The 18,050-nt window shown below is 40.2% G+C and overlaps 1 protein-coding gene across 3 annotated transcripts; it reads left to right on the forward strand.

Moving 5' to 3' along the window:
- The first annotated feature begins 13 nt into the window (after positions 1-13).
- LOC116180942 (probable multidrug resistance-associated protein lethal(2)03659) lies at positions 14-4,439 on the forward strand. 3 transcript variants are annotated; one of them, XM_031501131.1, is made up of 7 exons: positions 14-303; positions 347-503; positions 552-1,787; positions 1,839-2,287; positions 2,335-2,562; positions 2,607-3,536; positions 3,593-4,439. In XM_031501131.1, exons 1-7 carry the CDS (start codon positions 114-116, stop codon positions 3,595-3,597), a joined length of 3,195 nt encoding a protein of 1,064 aa, XP_031356991.1. In that variant the 5' UTR covers positions 14-113; the 3' UTR covers positions 3,598-4,439. The 3 variants fall into 3 exon arrangements, with proteins under 3 accessions (XP_031356991.1, XP_031356992.1, XP_031356990.1); XM_031501132.1 differs by lacking the exon at positions 3,593-4,439 and having other exon boundaries at positions 2,607-3,157; positions 3,211-3,343; XM_031501130.1 differs by having other exon boundaries at positions 2,607-3,661.
- The last annotated feature ends 13,611 nt before the right edge of the window (positions 4,440-18,050 follow it).

Consider the following 18,050-nt stretch of genomic DNA (forward strand, 5'->3'; position numbering starts at 1 on the left):
TAATTCACCCGTACTTGCTGGCAGTACATAATCTGGGTTTGAAGCTGAGGATCGCGTGCATTTCTTTAGTTTATCGGAAGATACTGAGACTAAAACTTAGTGAATTCGAAGGGATGAGTTCTGGCAAAATTCTCACGCTAGTTACAAACGATTCGAATCGTTTCTACGAGATTCCTTTACTGATACACTACATGTTGGTGGCGGTGCTTCAAATCGCGGTAGTTGGATGGTTCCTATATAAAGAGTTTGGGATTTCGTCGCTAATTGGTGTTTTCTTTATAATTTCATTCGTTGGGCTGTATTGTGAGTAACCTTGATATTTACTTTTCAAAGTTTGCTGTTACAGACCTTTTGGGAACAATTTCGAAACGGTTACGTTCGAAAATACTCACGAAAACAGATGAAAGGGTACGTGTGACGAAGGAGATCATCTACGGCATACAAGTGCTCAAAATGTACAAGTGGGAAGGCTATTTTTCGAATTTGGTGTCTGAATGTCGCAGGTAAAGCGCCTACTATTCAAATTTGGCATAACATCTTCAATTTTTAAGATTCGAAATCAGATTCACGCGTATTTCTTCTTACGTAAAAGGAATGTGTGCGAGTTTCCAACTTTTTGTACTACGCACGTCGGTTTTTGCAACAATTTTGGCCTTTGTGCTCTTAGGAAACGATATAACAGCGGCGAAAGCATTTCAATTAGTATCTTTCTACGCTATCCTGCGAGCCCCTATCGTATCCTTCCTGCCAAAGGCAATTTATGTGATAATGGAGTCCGTAATTCCGCTGGAAAGGTTAAGCGAGTTTCTTCGCTGCGATGAAACCCAGAAGGATTCACACGCTCGCTCAGACGAAAGTGGAGACGCAATTATACTCCGCAACGTTTTTGTGCAGAAAGCTTCCACCAACCTTCTTTCTGACATCAATGTCAGTATAGGACGGGGTCGCTTAGTGGTTATTGTCGGGCCGGTCGGTTGCGGAAAAACAAGCTTGGCACACGCCATCCTAAACGAGATGTCTTTAAGCTCAGGATCAATAACAGTGTCAGGAAGTGTCAGTTACGCATCTCAAGAACCTTGGATTTTCACCAGCACTGTGCGACAGAATATCATTTTCGGCAATAAAATCGACAAACAACGCTACGACAACGTAGTGAAAGCTTGCGCTTTAAGTCGTGACCTAAAACTGTTTCCTCACCACGATCAGACAATCGTGGGCGAGCATGGTGCGTCACTAAGTGGTGGACAAAAAGCGAGAATCGGTCTGGCTAGAGCCGTTTACAGGAACGCCGACATTTACATTTTGGACGATCCTCTATCGGCTGTCGACTCCCGGGTTGGAAAATCAATCTTCCACGACTGCTTCAAGTCACTATTGAAGGATAAGACTGTCGTCTTAATTACTCATCAGGTGCAATATTTGAAGGCCGCCGATGACATTATTGTACTGAACAACGGTACGGTAACAGCCCAAGGTAGCTTTTCAGACTTGGTTTCCCAAAACGTCGACTTTGATGTGATACTTTGCAACGGGGACGGTGAAATGATCACAGAGTGCGAAACAAATCCTCAGAAAGTCCGAACAACGAGCACAGGGTCATTGGTGTCCAAGCAGGTAGATGCCCCAGACACAACGGACGAGCAAACAACCAGTGGTGCCGTTGCAAGTTCAGTTTATAAAACCTACTTCTCAGCGGGAAGCCATTGGAGCACCTCGTGCTTTGTGATTGCTCTATTTGTGATAGCCCAAGTACTTGCAAGTGGATCTGATTACTTCATCGCTTACTGGTGCGTGTTAATTCAGATAGAGCGGACATGTACCTAATGTTGTGATTTCAGGGTGAATTTGAATCAAGTACAAACCTCGTCGGTCAGCATGCCAATTAACATATTCATTTACATTTACACAACCATAATCTTCGGAGTTATAGTATTTGTTATTGCTGCAATGGTCACCTTACATAGTTTGTGCATGGAATCGTCAACCGGATTACACAACGCCATGTTTACAAGTGTTCTCGGATCTCCATTAAAATTTTTCCACCTAAACCACTCTGGACGAATCTTGAACCGATTCTCCAAAGACCTACAAACAATCGATGAAGAGCTACCACTGATGATGCACGAGACTGTTTTGATGGGTCTTATGACTACTGGAGCAATTGTTCTTATTGCCGTTGTCAACTACGTGTCATTAATTCCAGCTGCCATCGCTATTGTAATGTTGTACTATCTGCGCAAGTTCTATCTCGCAACAAGTAGGAAGCTTAAACGCATAGAGGCGACAAGTACGTATTATTGAAGATAATATGAAGATAATGAACAAAATTCTAAGCTAGGAGTCCGGTTTTGGGCTATGTAAACGCCACGATCGAGGGATTATCAACGATACGCGCGTTTAACGCTGAGCAGGTTGTGCTAAATGAGTTTAACTACCACCAAGATCTGAATTCTTCCGCCTCTTACATGTTCATCTCAACATCCAGAGCCTTTGGTTATTGGACTGATCTATCGTGCACCATGTTTAACACCTGTGCCATATTTCTTCTCCTTATCACTGGCAGTAAGTGTTAAACACGCACCTCAAGCCTTCTTTTAAGTTTGTAGATAACTTCGGCGGAAATATCGGGCTAACCATAACTCAAAGCTTAGGATTGACAGGCATTCTCCAGTTCGTGATCCGGCAATACGCTGAAATGGAGAACGCCATGACGTCGGTAGAGCGCGTTCTGGAATACGGCGCCCTCGAGCAAGAACCGGAAGATCACTGCATTACACCTCCGCCAAACTGGCCGGAACACGGCAAAATCGTTTTCGACAGCATTTCACTCCGATACTCACGTGAGCTTCTGATCTTAAACGACATCAACCTCGTAATAAAACCAAGGGAGAAAGTCGGCATTGTTGGGCGAACGGGGGCTGGGAAATCGTCGATAATCAACGCCATGTTTAGATTAAGCGAGTTTTCCGGCTCCATTACAATCGACGGAATCGATACTAAGACTGTTCCACTGTGTGACTTGCGCTCCAAAATTTCGATTATTCCCCAACAGCCGACCATCTTCTCGGGATCGTTGAGAAATAACCTCGATCCGTTGGACGAATATTCTGATGCCATTCTATGGACAGCTCTGGAGAATGTCGAACTGAAAGATACCGTCAGTAATTTACCTTTCGGTTTAAATTCGGTAATTACCGAAGGTGGTCTCAGTTTTAGCATTGGTCAACGTCAACTGATGTGTTTGGCGCGTGCGATGCTGAGGAACAACAAGATTCTCGTCCTCGATGAAGCTACGGCAAACGTGGATCCAAAGACTGATCTTTTGATTCAGACGGCTGTTAGGAAGAATTTTTCGAATTGCACGGTTCTGACGATTGCTCACAGATTGGACACTGTGATAGACTCTGATAAGATTTTGGTTATAGACGGGGGGAAGGTTGTCGAATTTGACCATCCTCACGTGTTGTTGCAAGATTGTGACGGTGTCTTCTACGCCATGGTTAATCAAACGGATCGGCGGAATGTTTGCGAAAACGGTAAATAATGTTTGTTCCGTTTCGTATATGTACCTACCAACTTTCGCTTGTTGTAGGATGACCCAAAAAATTCTCCAAAGAACTATCACTGACCTTTTTTAATTGCAATAAAGATTTTTTAAGAATCTTGTTAACATGTTACTCCAAAGACTGCCATGTTATATTAGAAGCCCTTGTTTGATGGATCCCTCTTACTTCTGTTTGCGCCGCTGCTAAAACTCTAGAGAAGCCGCCGATTTCCAATCATCTTCATTCAATTCAGTAAAAGGTTTTGGTAATTCCCAAAGAATATTAGTGAATAATGTTGGGAAGGCACCCACAAGTACCATCATAAAATAGGGACGACCATTATTTTTGGCATAACTCGCATAAGATCAAAAGCTGGTCCGTTGTTCCTTTTTCCGATTCCCTAGGTAAAATTCGGCCTCGCTGACCATTTTTCAAGTCGTCCAAATCGAGATCGACTCCATTCCCGAGAGCGCACACCTATGCACCGGTGCAAGGCAAAAATTAGACAGGAGTAGTAGTTTGAAGCTCTATTAAAGAACGACTTCCTATCAAGAAGTGAAGCTCATGGACAAGTACTGACTGCTCCAGCATCAGTGTGGTTTCGAGACCAAGTCGCCCACTCGAACTTCACAATCCTTCCAGAGGCAAACAACCTCAGTTTCAGAGTCGACACGCGGTGGAAATGTACCAAGATGGCCCAGATTTTCGGTTCTGTAACCACTACCGCAGAACAACACCAACAGATCCAGAATTTTCCCACCTCTTCCTCATCAGCCCAAGGACTACTGTTCCCACACTTTCCTCATAAGGAGAGATCAAGACTTTCTTCCACTCGCATCGTATAAGATTCGTATAAATGGTCCGCCTTTTAGTCCAATACAGTTCCACCTTCCGAGAAAACACGATCCCTACCTTATGGGGAGCATCCCATTCCATTTATAGGCGAGAATCAAGTAATTGTCACTTCTCCATATCGACTATTTCGTTTCCAAACAAGACCTACTGCTATGCAAAGAGATCACGACCTAAATATGCGATTCTTTCTGTGGCAATGGCCCGAAAACCCGATGGATCCACCAGAATCTGTGTTACCTGCTGCCCCGGATGGACGATTTACTCCACGTCACGCTACTCGTAAATCACAATCTATCCTTAAGACCGTGATAATTTTAACGTTCCGAAACTAATACCCTCTATGTTTTGCACTGAAACAATATAGCCGATACACAAATGTGTAAACTCAACTTAGTAGCTTCGTCAACTCCAGAATGAATCCATCGCAGAATTCTTATAGACGACAAACATGGGAGATCATGCATCCATTTGCAAAAACCACTTTCAGTCTCAGCATCTACTGGTGCATCCCACGCCCAACCAAGCTTCTTTTCCCATGTGGTCTGCAGTACCTATCAACTTTGACTTTAAAGTCGTCAGCAAAGTGAATCCAGTGGGATCGAAAATCCTTTGAGCTATTGTCAGCATCATTCTCTTCTTAACTGGTGAGGTATCGGAATTGCCCCAATTTTGAAGAGAGTCCCGGAGTTTCTTCTGTCAACTAGGAAGAATGGTTTTGGGTTTGGTAGCAAACTTTATTAAGGAATTCGAATTCAGACGTCGACGTGTCAAAAATCGTCCTGAAAATGTGAGAAATAATCTCAGAATGCAAGAGGGAATGCAGAGAAGATTATCAGATTGTGGAAACATTTCCTAGAATATAGCATTTTTTGTTTAAATAATATTATCGTTGCGCTTTTAACGATCGATATGTGCGGAATTGTATCTAAAGCCTTCCCACTTGCTCGCATGAGAACATTCTGCCATATCGGTCTATGCATCTTGTAGTTTTATATCTGTAAGTCCTCTGCCTCCTGCCGAACGAGGAAGGTAAAGTCGTATAGTAGAGGAGTGAGGGTGATGTATATGGTGTTTTGTTAATAGTGTACGTGTGTTTCTCTGTTCGAGCTCATAATCTAAAAGTTGTCTTTTACCAGGTGTGATGTGTTGCGTTTTACATTTATCGATTGCAAAGTCCATTTGTATGTTACGTGAGAATGTTTCGGTAATGTGTAGAAGGTGATTAAGTTTTATGCTTGTGGAAGAGTATAATTTAAGATCGTCCATGTAAAATAGGTGTGTAATGTTGTGATGTATTTCGTGGTTATGTTTATATTGTACCCAAAGTTAGTAGTGTTTAACAAATATGAAAGTGGATTAAGAGCAAGATAAAACCACAGCGGACTTACAGGTTCGCCTTGAAAAATTCCTCTTTTAATTTGTATTGGGTCAGTAATAAGTTTTGTGTCGTTTAGTGTAAGTGTTAACGTAGTGTTCCAACATGGCATTATGTAATTGAGGAATTGTATTTTTGTAATCAATGTATGCAGTGTGTATGTTTCGTTTGTTGTGTCTGGATTGTTCAAGTATTACAGAGTCTATAATGAGTTGCTCTTTACAGCCTCTGGAATACTTGATACACCCTTTTTGTTCTTCGTATAAAATGTCGTTATCAGTACAGTGTTGGTATATTTTGTTTGTAATGCATGATGTAAGGATATTGTAGGAAGGCATGTAATTGGTCTATATTTAGATGGCTCTTGTGTATTGTTGTATTTTGGGAGCATGTAAGTGATACCTTGTGTAAAGAATGCTGGAGTGCGACCTGGTGAATTAAGAAGTTCAGTAAATTGTTGTGCAAGGTAAGAGTGAGTGTAGGTAAAATATTTCCACCAACAGTTGTGAATGTTATCAATGCCTGGACTTTTCCAATTATGTAAGTGATTAATAGGTTGAAGATGTCTGTTGTAGTGTTATTCATAGAGGTAATGTATTCAGTGCGTGTGGTAATCCACTGGGCGTGTGGATTGTGTTTAATGTCTTTGGTCCATAAGTCAGACCAGTATTGCTGAAGTGAGTGTAGAGACGGTGGAATGAGTTTTTCATTAGTGCTGTTTTGTGTTAGTGATCTGTAAAATAGTTTTTCGTTATGTTTAAATTGTGTGTTATGGCGCTTTCTATCTACAGCTTCCCTATAGCGTTTTAAACGGTTTGTGTATATTGATAGTTTTTGTGTGAGTGTATCTCTATGTTCGTTATAGTTTGTATTTTGTTCTCGTGTGGTGTGATTGTTTAGTTTTGTAGTTATGTGTTGTACTTGTCGTGTTAGTTTTGAAGAACGAGTTCCTTGTATGTATTGTGTCAATCCGACCCAAGTCACGTCTGATGTTATCGATGAGATTTATCAGGCGTTTTTCCCAAGCCGGGGGTGAGCGATTTTTTGTTGTGTGCTGTTCTTTGTTTATTGTTATTATTATGGTCGGTGTTCCTTGTGATAACTCAGGTCTAGCCTGTTTAACTAATCGCACGGATTAAAATCAAGTAACGATTAGTGTTTGTCTGTACGTGGTTCGTATTGTATAATAATAATAAACATATTAAGGAAATATAGGAATAGTATGTAATTCATACTTACCAAAATTGATGTCCACAACAGCCCACGCTAACAAACTCCCCTGTGGGTTCAGGGATAGAATTGGCCCGCTCCCGTCCTGGAGATCGTAAAAGGCGATCAATGGACACTAAAGGCGACGAGTCCAACCGCCTTTAGTACTTACCTACATTGTTGCTTCCCACACCCACCTTCCATACTCTCCTATCCTTTTATCCCCCAGTTTCCTTTTAGTCACACATCGCACTTTCCTTATTAAAAAACAAAAACGATTAAAACTCAAAAAAGGCCATGGCCCGCTGGCATTAGCGGAAAAATGCAAACCTGGACTCGATTTTTTTATGATGGAAAACTTCTCTAGCCCTTCGGGGCGTCGACTTTTTACTGATCAGGGGTTCGGATTGTCCCCAGATCCGGCAGGGAGCGAGGCGGAGCGGGCCGGTCTCACCCGGTCCATATTAAGCGGCTGCTCGGCGTCGGCGGCAGGCGACCAGACCTCGACGCATGTAAATGCCCCTGGAAGGAACGGCGAGGAAGCGTGTGGCAGCCCTCGTCGGGTTGGTGCCACAGACAATTGCGAAACTCTGGACAACGAGAACGGGACCTCCCGTACAATTAGAGTGGGCAGTGAAAAGGAGGAAACTCATCCCCGGTTCCTGCTCATAGAAAGGAAGATGGTGATTTCAGTAAGATAAGTGCATTTCTTATAGCTAAGGCGGTATTTGGATTAATAGGACAAGTGGATGAAATTAAAAAACTAAAAGGAATGCTATTTATTAAAACGTCGACAAATAAGCAATCTAAGCGATTGTTGCAGACTAAAAGATTGTGTAATTTTGATGTTAAAGTCAGTCCACATGAAACTTTGAATGTATCAAAAGGCGTCAGCTATTGCGAAGACTTTTTGAACTGCACCGAACAAGACATTTTGGAAGGGCTAAAGGAGGAAAAAGTGGTTGATGTTAAACGTATTAAAAGTAAGATTTCAGTGAATCTGGTAGATCCCCCAACCATATTCTCACAATTAATTCGATTGATCTTCCAAAAACCATAAATGCGGCTTTTTATAAGCTACGGGTAAGACCTTACATACCAGCCCCAATGCGTTGTTTCCGTTGCCAAAAATTTGGGCATACAGTCCAAAGATGCCAAGCTCCTCAAATATGTATCTGCGGAAAACGTTTACACGAAGGGAATCCTTGCGAGGTACCAGTTACGTGCCCAAACTGTAACGGAAACCATCCTGCAAATTTCACGATCTTGTGAGACCTACAAACATGAACTAAAAATACAAGAGATAAAAGTAACAAGAAAAGTAACTTATCTGGAAGCAAGAAGGTTGGTGGGTACTGCTGTTGTTTCAGGCACCACCTTTACTAATGTTACAGCACAAGCTCCAGCTCTGACGCCAACTGCACAAGCTCCAGCTTTGGCGCAAACAAGGTTTATACCTGAAATTAAAAAAATAATAAACGAGGAAATGAAAGAGCTTATCTCTGTGATGCTAAACTACATAAAAAACTACTAAAAAAACACACCGCAAAGTGTGGAGACTCCCGTACAAAGCTTTATCGTTCCTTCTAGTGGAGTTAGCGCCAATCTGGCGCAAACGCCCATGAAGGATGAATCGAGAGTCGCTAAAAGAAAGACGTTACTGATGCGAAACCCATCTACTGACTCTAGCATCACGTCCGTAGATGAAAAAGCGCTAGAAGAGGCTAAACAGTCGAAGAAGAAACAAGTTAAAAAGTAATCGTAAACGATTTACATAAAGCGCATTTCCACTTGCATTCATTTCCTATTTGTAAGATGCAACTTTTGTTAAAATCGTAAAAATCCGGCCACAAATATGAAAGATAGCGTTGCACATGTGCAATCCATTTTTGACGTGCTACTTCAATTTCAGTTTATAAGAAGAGTTTCATTTCAATGCTTTTCTAAATAAGAAAGTTGGCACTGCGCATGCGCAAAACCAAATTTTGAAATTGGCGTTAAATTTGCTTTTATTCCAAGTGGCGATGTATCAAATTTCATTTAAATTTATAATTAAAAAAGTTTGCAATTCGGTTTATAAATGGTCGAGATGCGAAAAGGACACTGTGAATTTTGAATCGATTCGACTCAACTTTTGGCATTGCGTATTGTATGGCTAAAGCTATGCCCATATTGAATTTCATGCAATTCAGTTCATAACTAACGGAGATGTAAAAGCGATCGGACATTTCTAAACAAAATTATCGTTCACACGGACAGATAGAGGGACAGACAGGCAAAGGAACAGACGGACAGACCAACAGACAGACGACAGACAGCAATGCAAAATTATAAACGATCTCTAGGATCGTTAATAAACGGCAAAAGTGTAAAATTATGAAACATGTAAAAAACGGTTTTTTGTTTTTTTTACACTTTTACACTTTTTTTGTAAGCGGTACAGAAAAAATTCCTTCCTTGGTGCAAGACTCGACACCATAACAAATCAAATAGCGAAAAAAGTAGAACAATAGCTCTTAACCCTTAACTACTATCGCGGGGTCAATATAGACCCAGACGAAGAAGAAGTACTGCACAATTTCGTACTCGCGCTGGTGTCGTGTACGTCCCTCCTGCTATTCTCCTAAAAGTTGCCGTTGATCAGATTGAGTTAGGTGTTGTCTTGTTTTGTTTGCTTATATCCGGGGTAAGTGCCCGCTGGGGTCAAAAGTGACCCCCGATAGTAGTCGATTTTTCCTAAAGTTATCCGTTATTTTTTGTAATGTTACAATTTCAATCTTTTGATTTGTGTTGTAGATTAGTTTAGACCCTTATAGAACTAGAACAAATAAAAAAAGAATCCTCAATAATGAACATAGTGCTCATTTATGATTTTTGAAGCATATCAATTTATTTTATTAACTTGAAGCGTTAAACTGAAATTTTTAACTTTTTTTCGTCAAATAACGAAACAAATAAGTGTTACCGTATTACAGGTAAGCTATTAATGCCTACTATTCATCTTTTTTTAATATGTGTTACAATAGAACCATGTATACTTACTTTAAAATATGTGGGTCGTAAATGACCCCACCTTAGTAGTTAAGTTACTGACAATAGGCGATAGTAGTCCAGGGTTAAGATAAAAAACTAGTAGCGTCTCAAAACGAGCGGACGGACGGACGGACGGACGTACAAAGTGGCCACAATAGCGCATTTTTTTTATTTTGAAATGCGCTAAAAAGCGACCTAAGGGCAAACCAACAGGCACTAGTGCCTCCCGAGAAGGAAACTCTAGATAAATAGCCTGTGATAATTTCTACTCTGTGATATTCATGTCTGTACAGTCCACATATACAACTATTTGTTAAAATTTTATTTACTTGTTTGTGAGCATTTTTAATGTGGTATATGTCCTTAAGTTTTTTTTAATTATTCGTTACTTTCGAGTCAAATCTCTGTATTATCCAATGGAACTGTAGAGGTCTTGTGATACGATATAAAGACTTAAAAATGCCCCTGCAGGAATTGAACCCCATGTGTTTATGTACTTATTCAGGAAACCCATCTGAACTTAATCAGCCTTATTATCTCCGAGGATACGACATTATCCGTAACGACTTTGTCAATCGACAAAGAGCAGCAGGTGGTGTGGCTATCATTGTCAGAAACGGTGTATATTATGAACGGATAATATTAAACACTCATCTCCAGACAGTCGCCGTTAATATAAGTACACGTACACCGATGAAAATGACTATATGCAACATCTACTTACCAGATGACAACTGGGTGATTGCAGACCTTGAAAACATTATGGAGCAACTCCCAACACCATTTTTAGTAGCGGGAGATTTTAACTGTCACAATACATTATGGGGCTCCTCAAAAATTGACGCTAAAGGGCGCAGTATTTAAGACTGGCTAACTAGCAACAACGTTGTCCTCCTCAGCAACAATATAATATAATAATATAATATATAATATATATATATATATATTGTGCAGACATGTTGATACATTTACACTCGTCATTAGATAAAGAACATACACTAGCATATAATACAACAAACATAATAAAATAAAAACAAAAAAGAAAAACATATATAACACAGAAAGACTGATACAGTTACGAAACACTCCAACAGAAGTCGTTAAACTCATCAAATGAGAACAAAGGGTGTTGAATAAACAATTTTTTTAACGTAATTCTAAAATCTGAGAGGGGTAGCGATCTAACCTTTGGAGGAACTATATTAAATAAAGATTGCGATTGGTATGATGCACCATTTTGGCTCTTCAACAATCGGCAAAAAGTCACCCTTAAGTTATCCCTTTGTCTAGTGTTATATGAATGCACCTGGGATTGTAACACATTCTCCACCATATTTTTCTTACAGAAACACAAGGCCTCAAGAATATAAAGACTTGGAAGAGTTAGAATCTTTAGTTCCGAGAATGATTGACGACAATCATCCCTGTACTGTAGATTGTTAATCACGCGTACGGCCTTACGTTGGAGGCGAAAGATGAACTTCCATGAAGCACTATGACCCCACGCTAGTATTGCATAGGCAAGAGTACTGTGAATCAATGCGTAATACGCGGAAAGCATAACTGCTTTTAACGTACTACTGCGCAGTCGTTTAAGTAAAAATATTGACTTATTCAGTTTGTATGTAATATTATCACAGTGTTTGTTAAAGTTAAGCTTGCTGTCAATAAAACATCCAAGCAGTGATACACCCGTAATACAATTTGAAGATGTATCGATATTTTTTAACGACAACGGTAAAATAGATGTCTTGCGCTCATTCAAATTCAATCTATTACTGACACACCAATTCGCAACAAGTTTGATACTGTTTTCAACATCCCGGACTGCTGCATCGACATCTTCACTGGTTCCAATTAATGTCGCGCCATCCGCATAAAGTATGCAGTCGATATTTGGTGGCACCGATGAAGGCAGGTCATTTACATAAATTAGGAAAAGAATAGGGCCTAGAATAGAACCCTGAGGAACTCAATGTCGTAGGGGCAATTTGTTCGATAGAACATTATTGAATATTACGCGTTGATGTCTTCCTTTTAGATACGAGGATATTAGTTGAACGCTTCGTTCACCAAAATTGTACACAAACTTTAGTTTATTCAACAATATTTCGTGCGAAGCGCAGTCGAACGCCTTCGAAAGATCAACAAAAGCAGCCACTAAGTGGCGACCCTTTTCAAAGCCTTCCAAAACACCGTGCACAAATGTGGAGATGGCATCAGACGTACTTCTCCCCTTACGAAAACCATACTGTTTATTATAAAAAAGATTATTAGTCTCAAAATGATTTGCAATTTGCTTATATAGGATCTTTTCAATAATTTTACTAAAAACAGGTAATTTTGAGATAGGCCTATAGCTATTCAAATCATCGGTACTATTTCCTTTTTTAAAAATCGATACAACCAGAGCTAATTTTAAACAGTCTGGAAACACGCCTGTGATAATGATCATGTTAATAAGCCTGGTAAGTGGATTTATTAATATGCTTATATTACGTTTTATTAATGGGACATTAAGACCAAAGATGTCTTTGGAATGTCCATTTTTCAGGCTAAGTATTGCATCCCTGACTTGCACTTGGGAAACAGTTTGGAATTGAAACGCAACAGAAGTAGGTGCAGTTACATTGCAGTTAGTAATGGGATCTATAATTGCGGGTGGCATTTTTACAAGTAATTCGAGAGTGATATTAGTAAAGTAAGAGTTGAACTCATTCGCAGAGAGAGTACATTGTGGTTCGAAATTTAAATTTCTATGCGAATTAATTATCGACCACATTGCTTTTACTGGATTACTTGCATTGTTGATAAAGTTGTCATTGGACTGGACCTTGGCAAGTTTAATCTCTTTGGCGTAGATAACACGTAGCGACTTTCTTGCTTCAAAGAGGTTACGTGTACGGTACCTAGAGTACAGTTCGCAAACCAATTGTAGACTACTTCTTAGCTTGCGTAGCTTATCCGAGAACCACCTATTATTGCTGCTGTTTCTCCTTGTAATGGACTTCAGTTCGGGGAAGCATGTTTTAAAAGAGTTTATTATAAAATTTAAGAAGTTTGAAAAACTACCGTTACAGTCAGTTTCGTTAGACTTGAACACATCCTCCCAGTCACAGTTTGATAACGTATTAAAGAATAAATTCAATCCAGTATTAGTTAGTGGACGTTGAACCTTGATAATAGAATTATTATGAGGAGGATGTAAATCCATCCCATTCAATATAATGTTCTGCCCTAGGTGGTCTGATAACCCGATATCAAGTGTGGTTGCAACATAATCATCTAGTGAGAAGTTAATAAAAACGTTATCCAAACAGTTGTCACCTCTGGTAGCGTCAAATATTGTCTGAATAAACCCGTTGGCTTTGAGGAATGCACATAACATACTGGACTTTTTATCAACCCCGAAATGAACATTAAAGTCTCCCAAGAGTACAATATTAAAATTCAACAGTTTATCGAGCACCAATTCTAAGTTATTAAGAAATAAGTCGAAATCGCCGCGGGGCGATTTGTAAAAACACACAACTACTGTTTTAACACTAATCTGTACACAACAAAGTTCACAATGAAATTCGATGGAAATATCATTTACATATTTTAATGGATTTGCGGTAATGTCCGGTTTAGCCAAGATGAGAACGCCACCATGGATAGCTGAGGATCGACAATAATAGGATTTCACTGACCAACATCCAATCTTCAGAGAGTCAAGGTGATCCGGTTCAATAAACCAGTGCTCACTGACACATATTAAACTAAAGTTAGAGTCACAGATAAAGGCTTCCAAAGCGTCAAGTTTGTTTGTTAACGATTGCATATTAATGTGGAAAATGGAAACCATTCCTTGAGTCCTAAAATTGTTCACACCATTGTGTGTTATGTATTTGGCGGTGCCGGCGGTTTTCGGAAGAAAAAACGGTTGACACATGTGCCACTTGGCCAGATTTGGGGGTCCAACAAATCCCCAACATACCACAATGCTCGGTCTAGCACGTTTGACGTACTTGACTTAACTTTTGTCTCGCGAATACTAGCACCGCGGCTCACGTGGAAAGTCATTAATGACTTACATAACAGCGACCACTTTCCGATAAACATCGAGACGGACACCACCGTTACAGATAGGGCTGTAACTAGAAGATACATCTGTGCAAATGCTAATTGGCCACTGTTCCGTCAAAGCCTTACAATACCTGCGAACATTTGTGTCGAATCAATAACTAAACCCATATTGGGAGCGGCAGAAAACAGCATTCCAAAATCGTGAAATAAGCCGGTAAAGAGACCCCTATCGTGGTGGAACGATGAGGTTAAGGCCGCCATCAAAAATAAGAAGGCAGCGTTCAGAAGGTATTGTAACGGAAATGCTGCAGACATGACGTCGCCTTTGGCACTCTCGAATTTTCTACGCGTATTCGAGAATGTACTGGACTTACATTGCTTGCTTGTATAAATGGTTGCGGACCGAACATCGCGGGAGTCTACTATCGAACGAGTACGGAAACATCGAGCGCGAAAAGCTGATATAAATTTCGAAGTGTGTGATATAAATAATCGATATAAATTGTACGGATTTTATAGTGTTTTAGTTTTGTTTAATAAATATTGATATAAATCGAACCCGAATTTATAAATAACGTTACATTGGTGACAGCGGTGGGATTAATTAAATTAACACATATGTCCTACGGTATAAGTGTTTGGGGTTTTTCTAGTAGTGCCAAATTAATTTTCAAACTGCAAAGACGCATTGTGAGAATAATTACAGGTGTTCGGTACACTGAAGACGTACGACATAAGTTTAAGGAACATCGTATACTAACTTTACCCTGTATTTATATTTATCACACCCTCCTCGAAGTGAAAAACAACGTACATGTATATACGACTCAAAATGACATTCATGCACACGATACCCGTACCAAAGACTTAATCAACATAAAACGCTTAAGACTCAACAGGAGTAGGAATTCAACCAACTATCACGGTCCCAAATTGTTTAATCATCTACCTGACACGCTAAGGACTGCCTCTTTAAAGAAATTCAGAATTGATGTTAAAAAAATCTTGTTAACTGGTAGCTTTTATTCGATCGATGAATTTTTGTCCTCCAAGCTGTGATGTTAATTTTAATTTGTTTTATTTTTAAATATGACAAGTGTAAATACAGTAATGTATTTTTAGCACAAATATATATTATTATTATTATTGTCGGTGTTTCTTGTGAGAACTCAGGTCTAGCCTGGTTAACTAATCGCACGGATTAAAATCAAGTAACGATTAGTGTCTGTGTCTGGTGAAGTTATGTAGGGTCATTAAAAAAAAAAAAAAAAATCACACACGTACATTGGACATCTAGGGATAATGTAATTCGTACTTACCAACATACCTATTGATGGGCACAATAGCCAACGCTATCAGGAAAGAGGAAAACAAAACAAAAAAATCATTATAATAATTCCTGTAATTTTTTATTATTATTATTATTATTATTATTAATTAAAAGTAAGATTAAATTAAGTGCTTGTGCTTGTGTATGCCTGTAACAAGATCTGCCGCCGCTAAAATGGAAGAAACGATGCTCAATTTGCTCCAGCAAATCCAAAATGGCCAACAGGTGTTGCAACAAGAAATGAAAAGCAACCAAGAGAAGATGGAAGAAAATTCTAGAAATTTTGAAGAGAAGTTCGAGAAAATGGAAGAAAATTCTAGAAAGATTAATGAAGAAAATTCTAGAAATATTCAAGAGAAGTTTGAGAAGTTGGAAGAAAATTCTAGAAATTTTGAAGAGAAGTTCGAGAAAATGGAAGAAAATTCTAGAAATATTCAAGAGAAGTTCGAGAAAATGGAAGAAAATTCTAGAAAGATTAATGAAGAAAATTCTAGAAATATTCAAGAGAAGTTCGAGAAGATTGAGGAAAACTCTAGAAAAATGGACGAGAAGTTCGAAAAGATGGAGGAAAATTCTAGAAAGATTATCGAAGAAGTCTCTAAATCAATTGAAGAAAAAGTTGAAGATAGAATTACGGAAGTTTCCGAAACATTTAAAGCAACATTCGTTGAGATTGAGCACAAGTATGAAGAGCTGCGCGAGCAATTCTTGCGACTGACTACGGAAGAGCGTACTAGTAGTGCCCCAGAAACAAATACAAGAGTAGAAGGCGACGTTCAGCAAGCCCGAGTAAAGCCACCTACTTTTGATGGTAAAGTTCCTTGGACCACGTACGTTCGACAGTTTGAAGCAGCGGCTGCGGCAAATAAATGGACTCTTCAAGACAAAAACTACAGCCCTGATTCTTGCTCTGAGAGGAGATGCTCTGGATGTGTTGCGGACCATCCCCGAGGATCAACAGAACTTCCAACAAATAGCGCGACTCGAAATGCGATATGGCGATAAACACCTTCAGCAAGTTTACTATGCCCAAGTCAAGAACCGAATGCAGAAACCTGGAGAAAGTTTGCAGGAACTTGAAGCGGACATCGCCAGACTGATTCGATTGGCATACCCTACGGCACCGGAGAGCTTTCTTGATCAACTGGCTGTACAAACATTTATCGATGCCGTTCGTGATGGAGATGCCCAGCAGGCTTTGAGACTGGCTAGGCACGACAAAATTGAGAAAGCTTTGGCCCATGCGTTAGAATTCCCAAGAAAGCTAGTCATGGAAGTGTGCGAGTACGTATGGTGGAACCTCGCAGTGAGAGCCGGGTAAGAACCATCGAAGAGGAAGGTGGCTCTGAAAGTTTTGAAGAAAAGGTCAGTAAAGAAGTGGAAGAAAAGATCAATAAAGCAATACAGTCACTGGCAAAGAAACGTGAACCACGGCGAGATTGGACACGTTCGCCGCAACTGCCAAAAACCATTACAGCAGTCGGAAAACTAAGAAAGGTCGACAGGAAGGGGCTATCCCCGACCTGCAGAAACAAAGCCCCGGTCTGCACTGTAAACATTACGTCGTCTGTAAAAGTTCACAATAATGCAGACGCTTTGTCAAGAAGACCGTGCAAGGACAACTGCACACATTGTTCTAAAATAGAAGACAAGATTGGTCATCTGCGACGAACAACTGTAGAGAGTGAGGAATGGAAGCCAAGCGAAATCAAAACGGCCCAAGAAAACGACCCAAGTTTAAAAACTGTTCTGAATTGGATGCGCCACGGACAAAGACCAGACTGGCAACACATTAGTGCCACAAGTCCTGAAGTAAAGAGTTATTGGGGCCAATGGAATAGCCTGACTCTGAAAGACAACCTGTTGTATAGGACCCTTGAAAGTGAAGATGGGACCGAATCGACGCTGCAATTAGTAGTACCTAGAAGCAAAGTGTCGGAAGTATTGCGAAAATTGCATGACGGCGCTTCCGGAGGACACTTTGGTATTACGAAAACGTTGCAAAGGGTACGTGAGCGATTCTATTGGATCAACCGTAAAGAAGATGTCCGGCGATGGTGTCAAAAATGTGAGTTATGTGCTACTGGAAACGGACCAGTTTCCAAGAAGAAGGCACCCATGAGGCAGTATAACGTTGGTAGTCGAACGATGGGTAAATATCTTTCAAAAGTCGTGGCAGAACATCAGAAAAATTGGGACCAGTACCTCCACCTGTTCCTTATGGCATATCGATCAGCCGTCAACGAGACCACGGGTCAGACTCCTGCCTGCCTAATGTTGGGTCGTGAACTACGCCTTCCATGTGATCTCGAGTTTGGGCGTAAACCCCATGAAGAATATGTCGCAGGTGAAAATTATGTTGACCAACTAAGGCGAAGATGAACGACATTCACGACTTGGCTAGAAGTCATATTCAGATTGCCAGCGATCGCATGAAAAATCAATACAACCTCCGCTCGGCCAATGAAACTTTTGAAGCTGGAGATCTGGTATGGCTGCACAATCCACAGAGACGAAGAGGTCTTTCTCCCAAGCTACAAAGACAATGGGAAGGTCCGTATGAGGTGATCAAGAAAATAAATGACGTGATATATCGTATCAGAATGAACCACCGGAAACCGAAAGTTGTCCACAT

The sequence above is a fragment of the Photinus pyralis genome, unplaced genomic scaffold, assembly GCF_008802855.1.
Source record: "Photinus pyralis isolate 1611_PpyrPB1 unplaced genomic scaffold, Ppyr1.3 Ppyr1.4_LG9, whole genome shotgun sequence".
NCBI classification, from domain to species: domain Eukaryota; kingdom Metazoa; phylum Arthropoda; class Insecta; order Coleoptera; family Lampyridae; genus Photinus; species Photinus pyralis.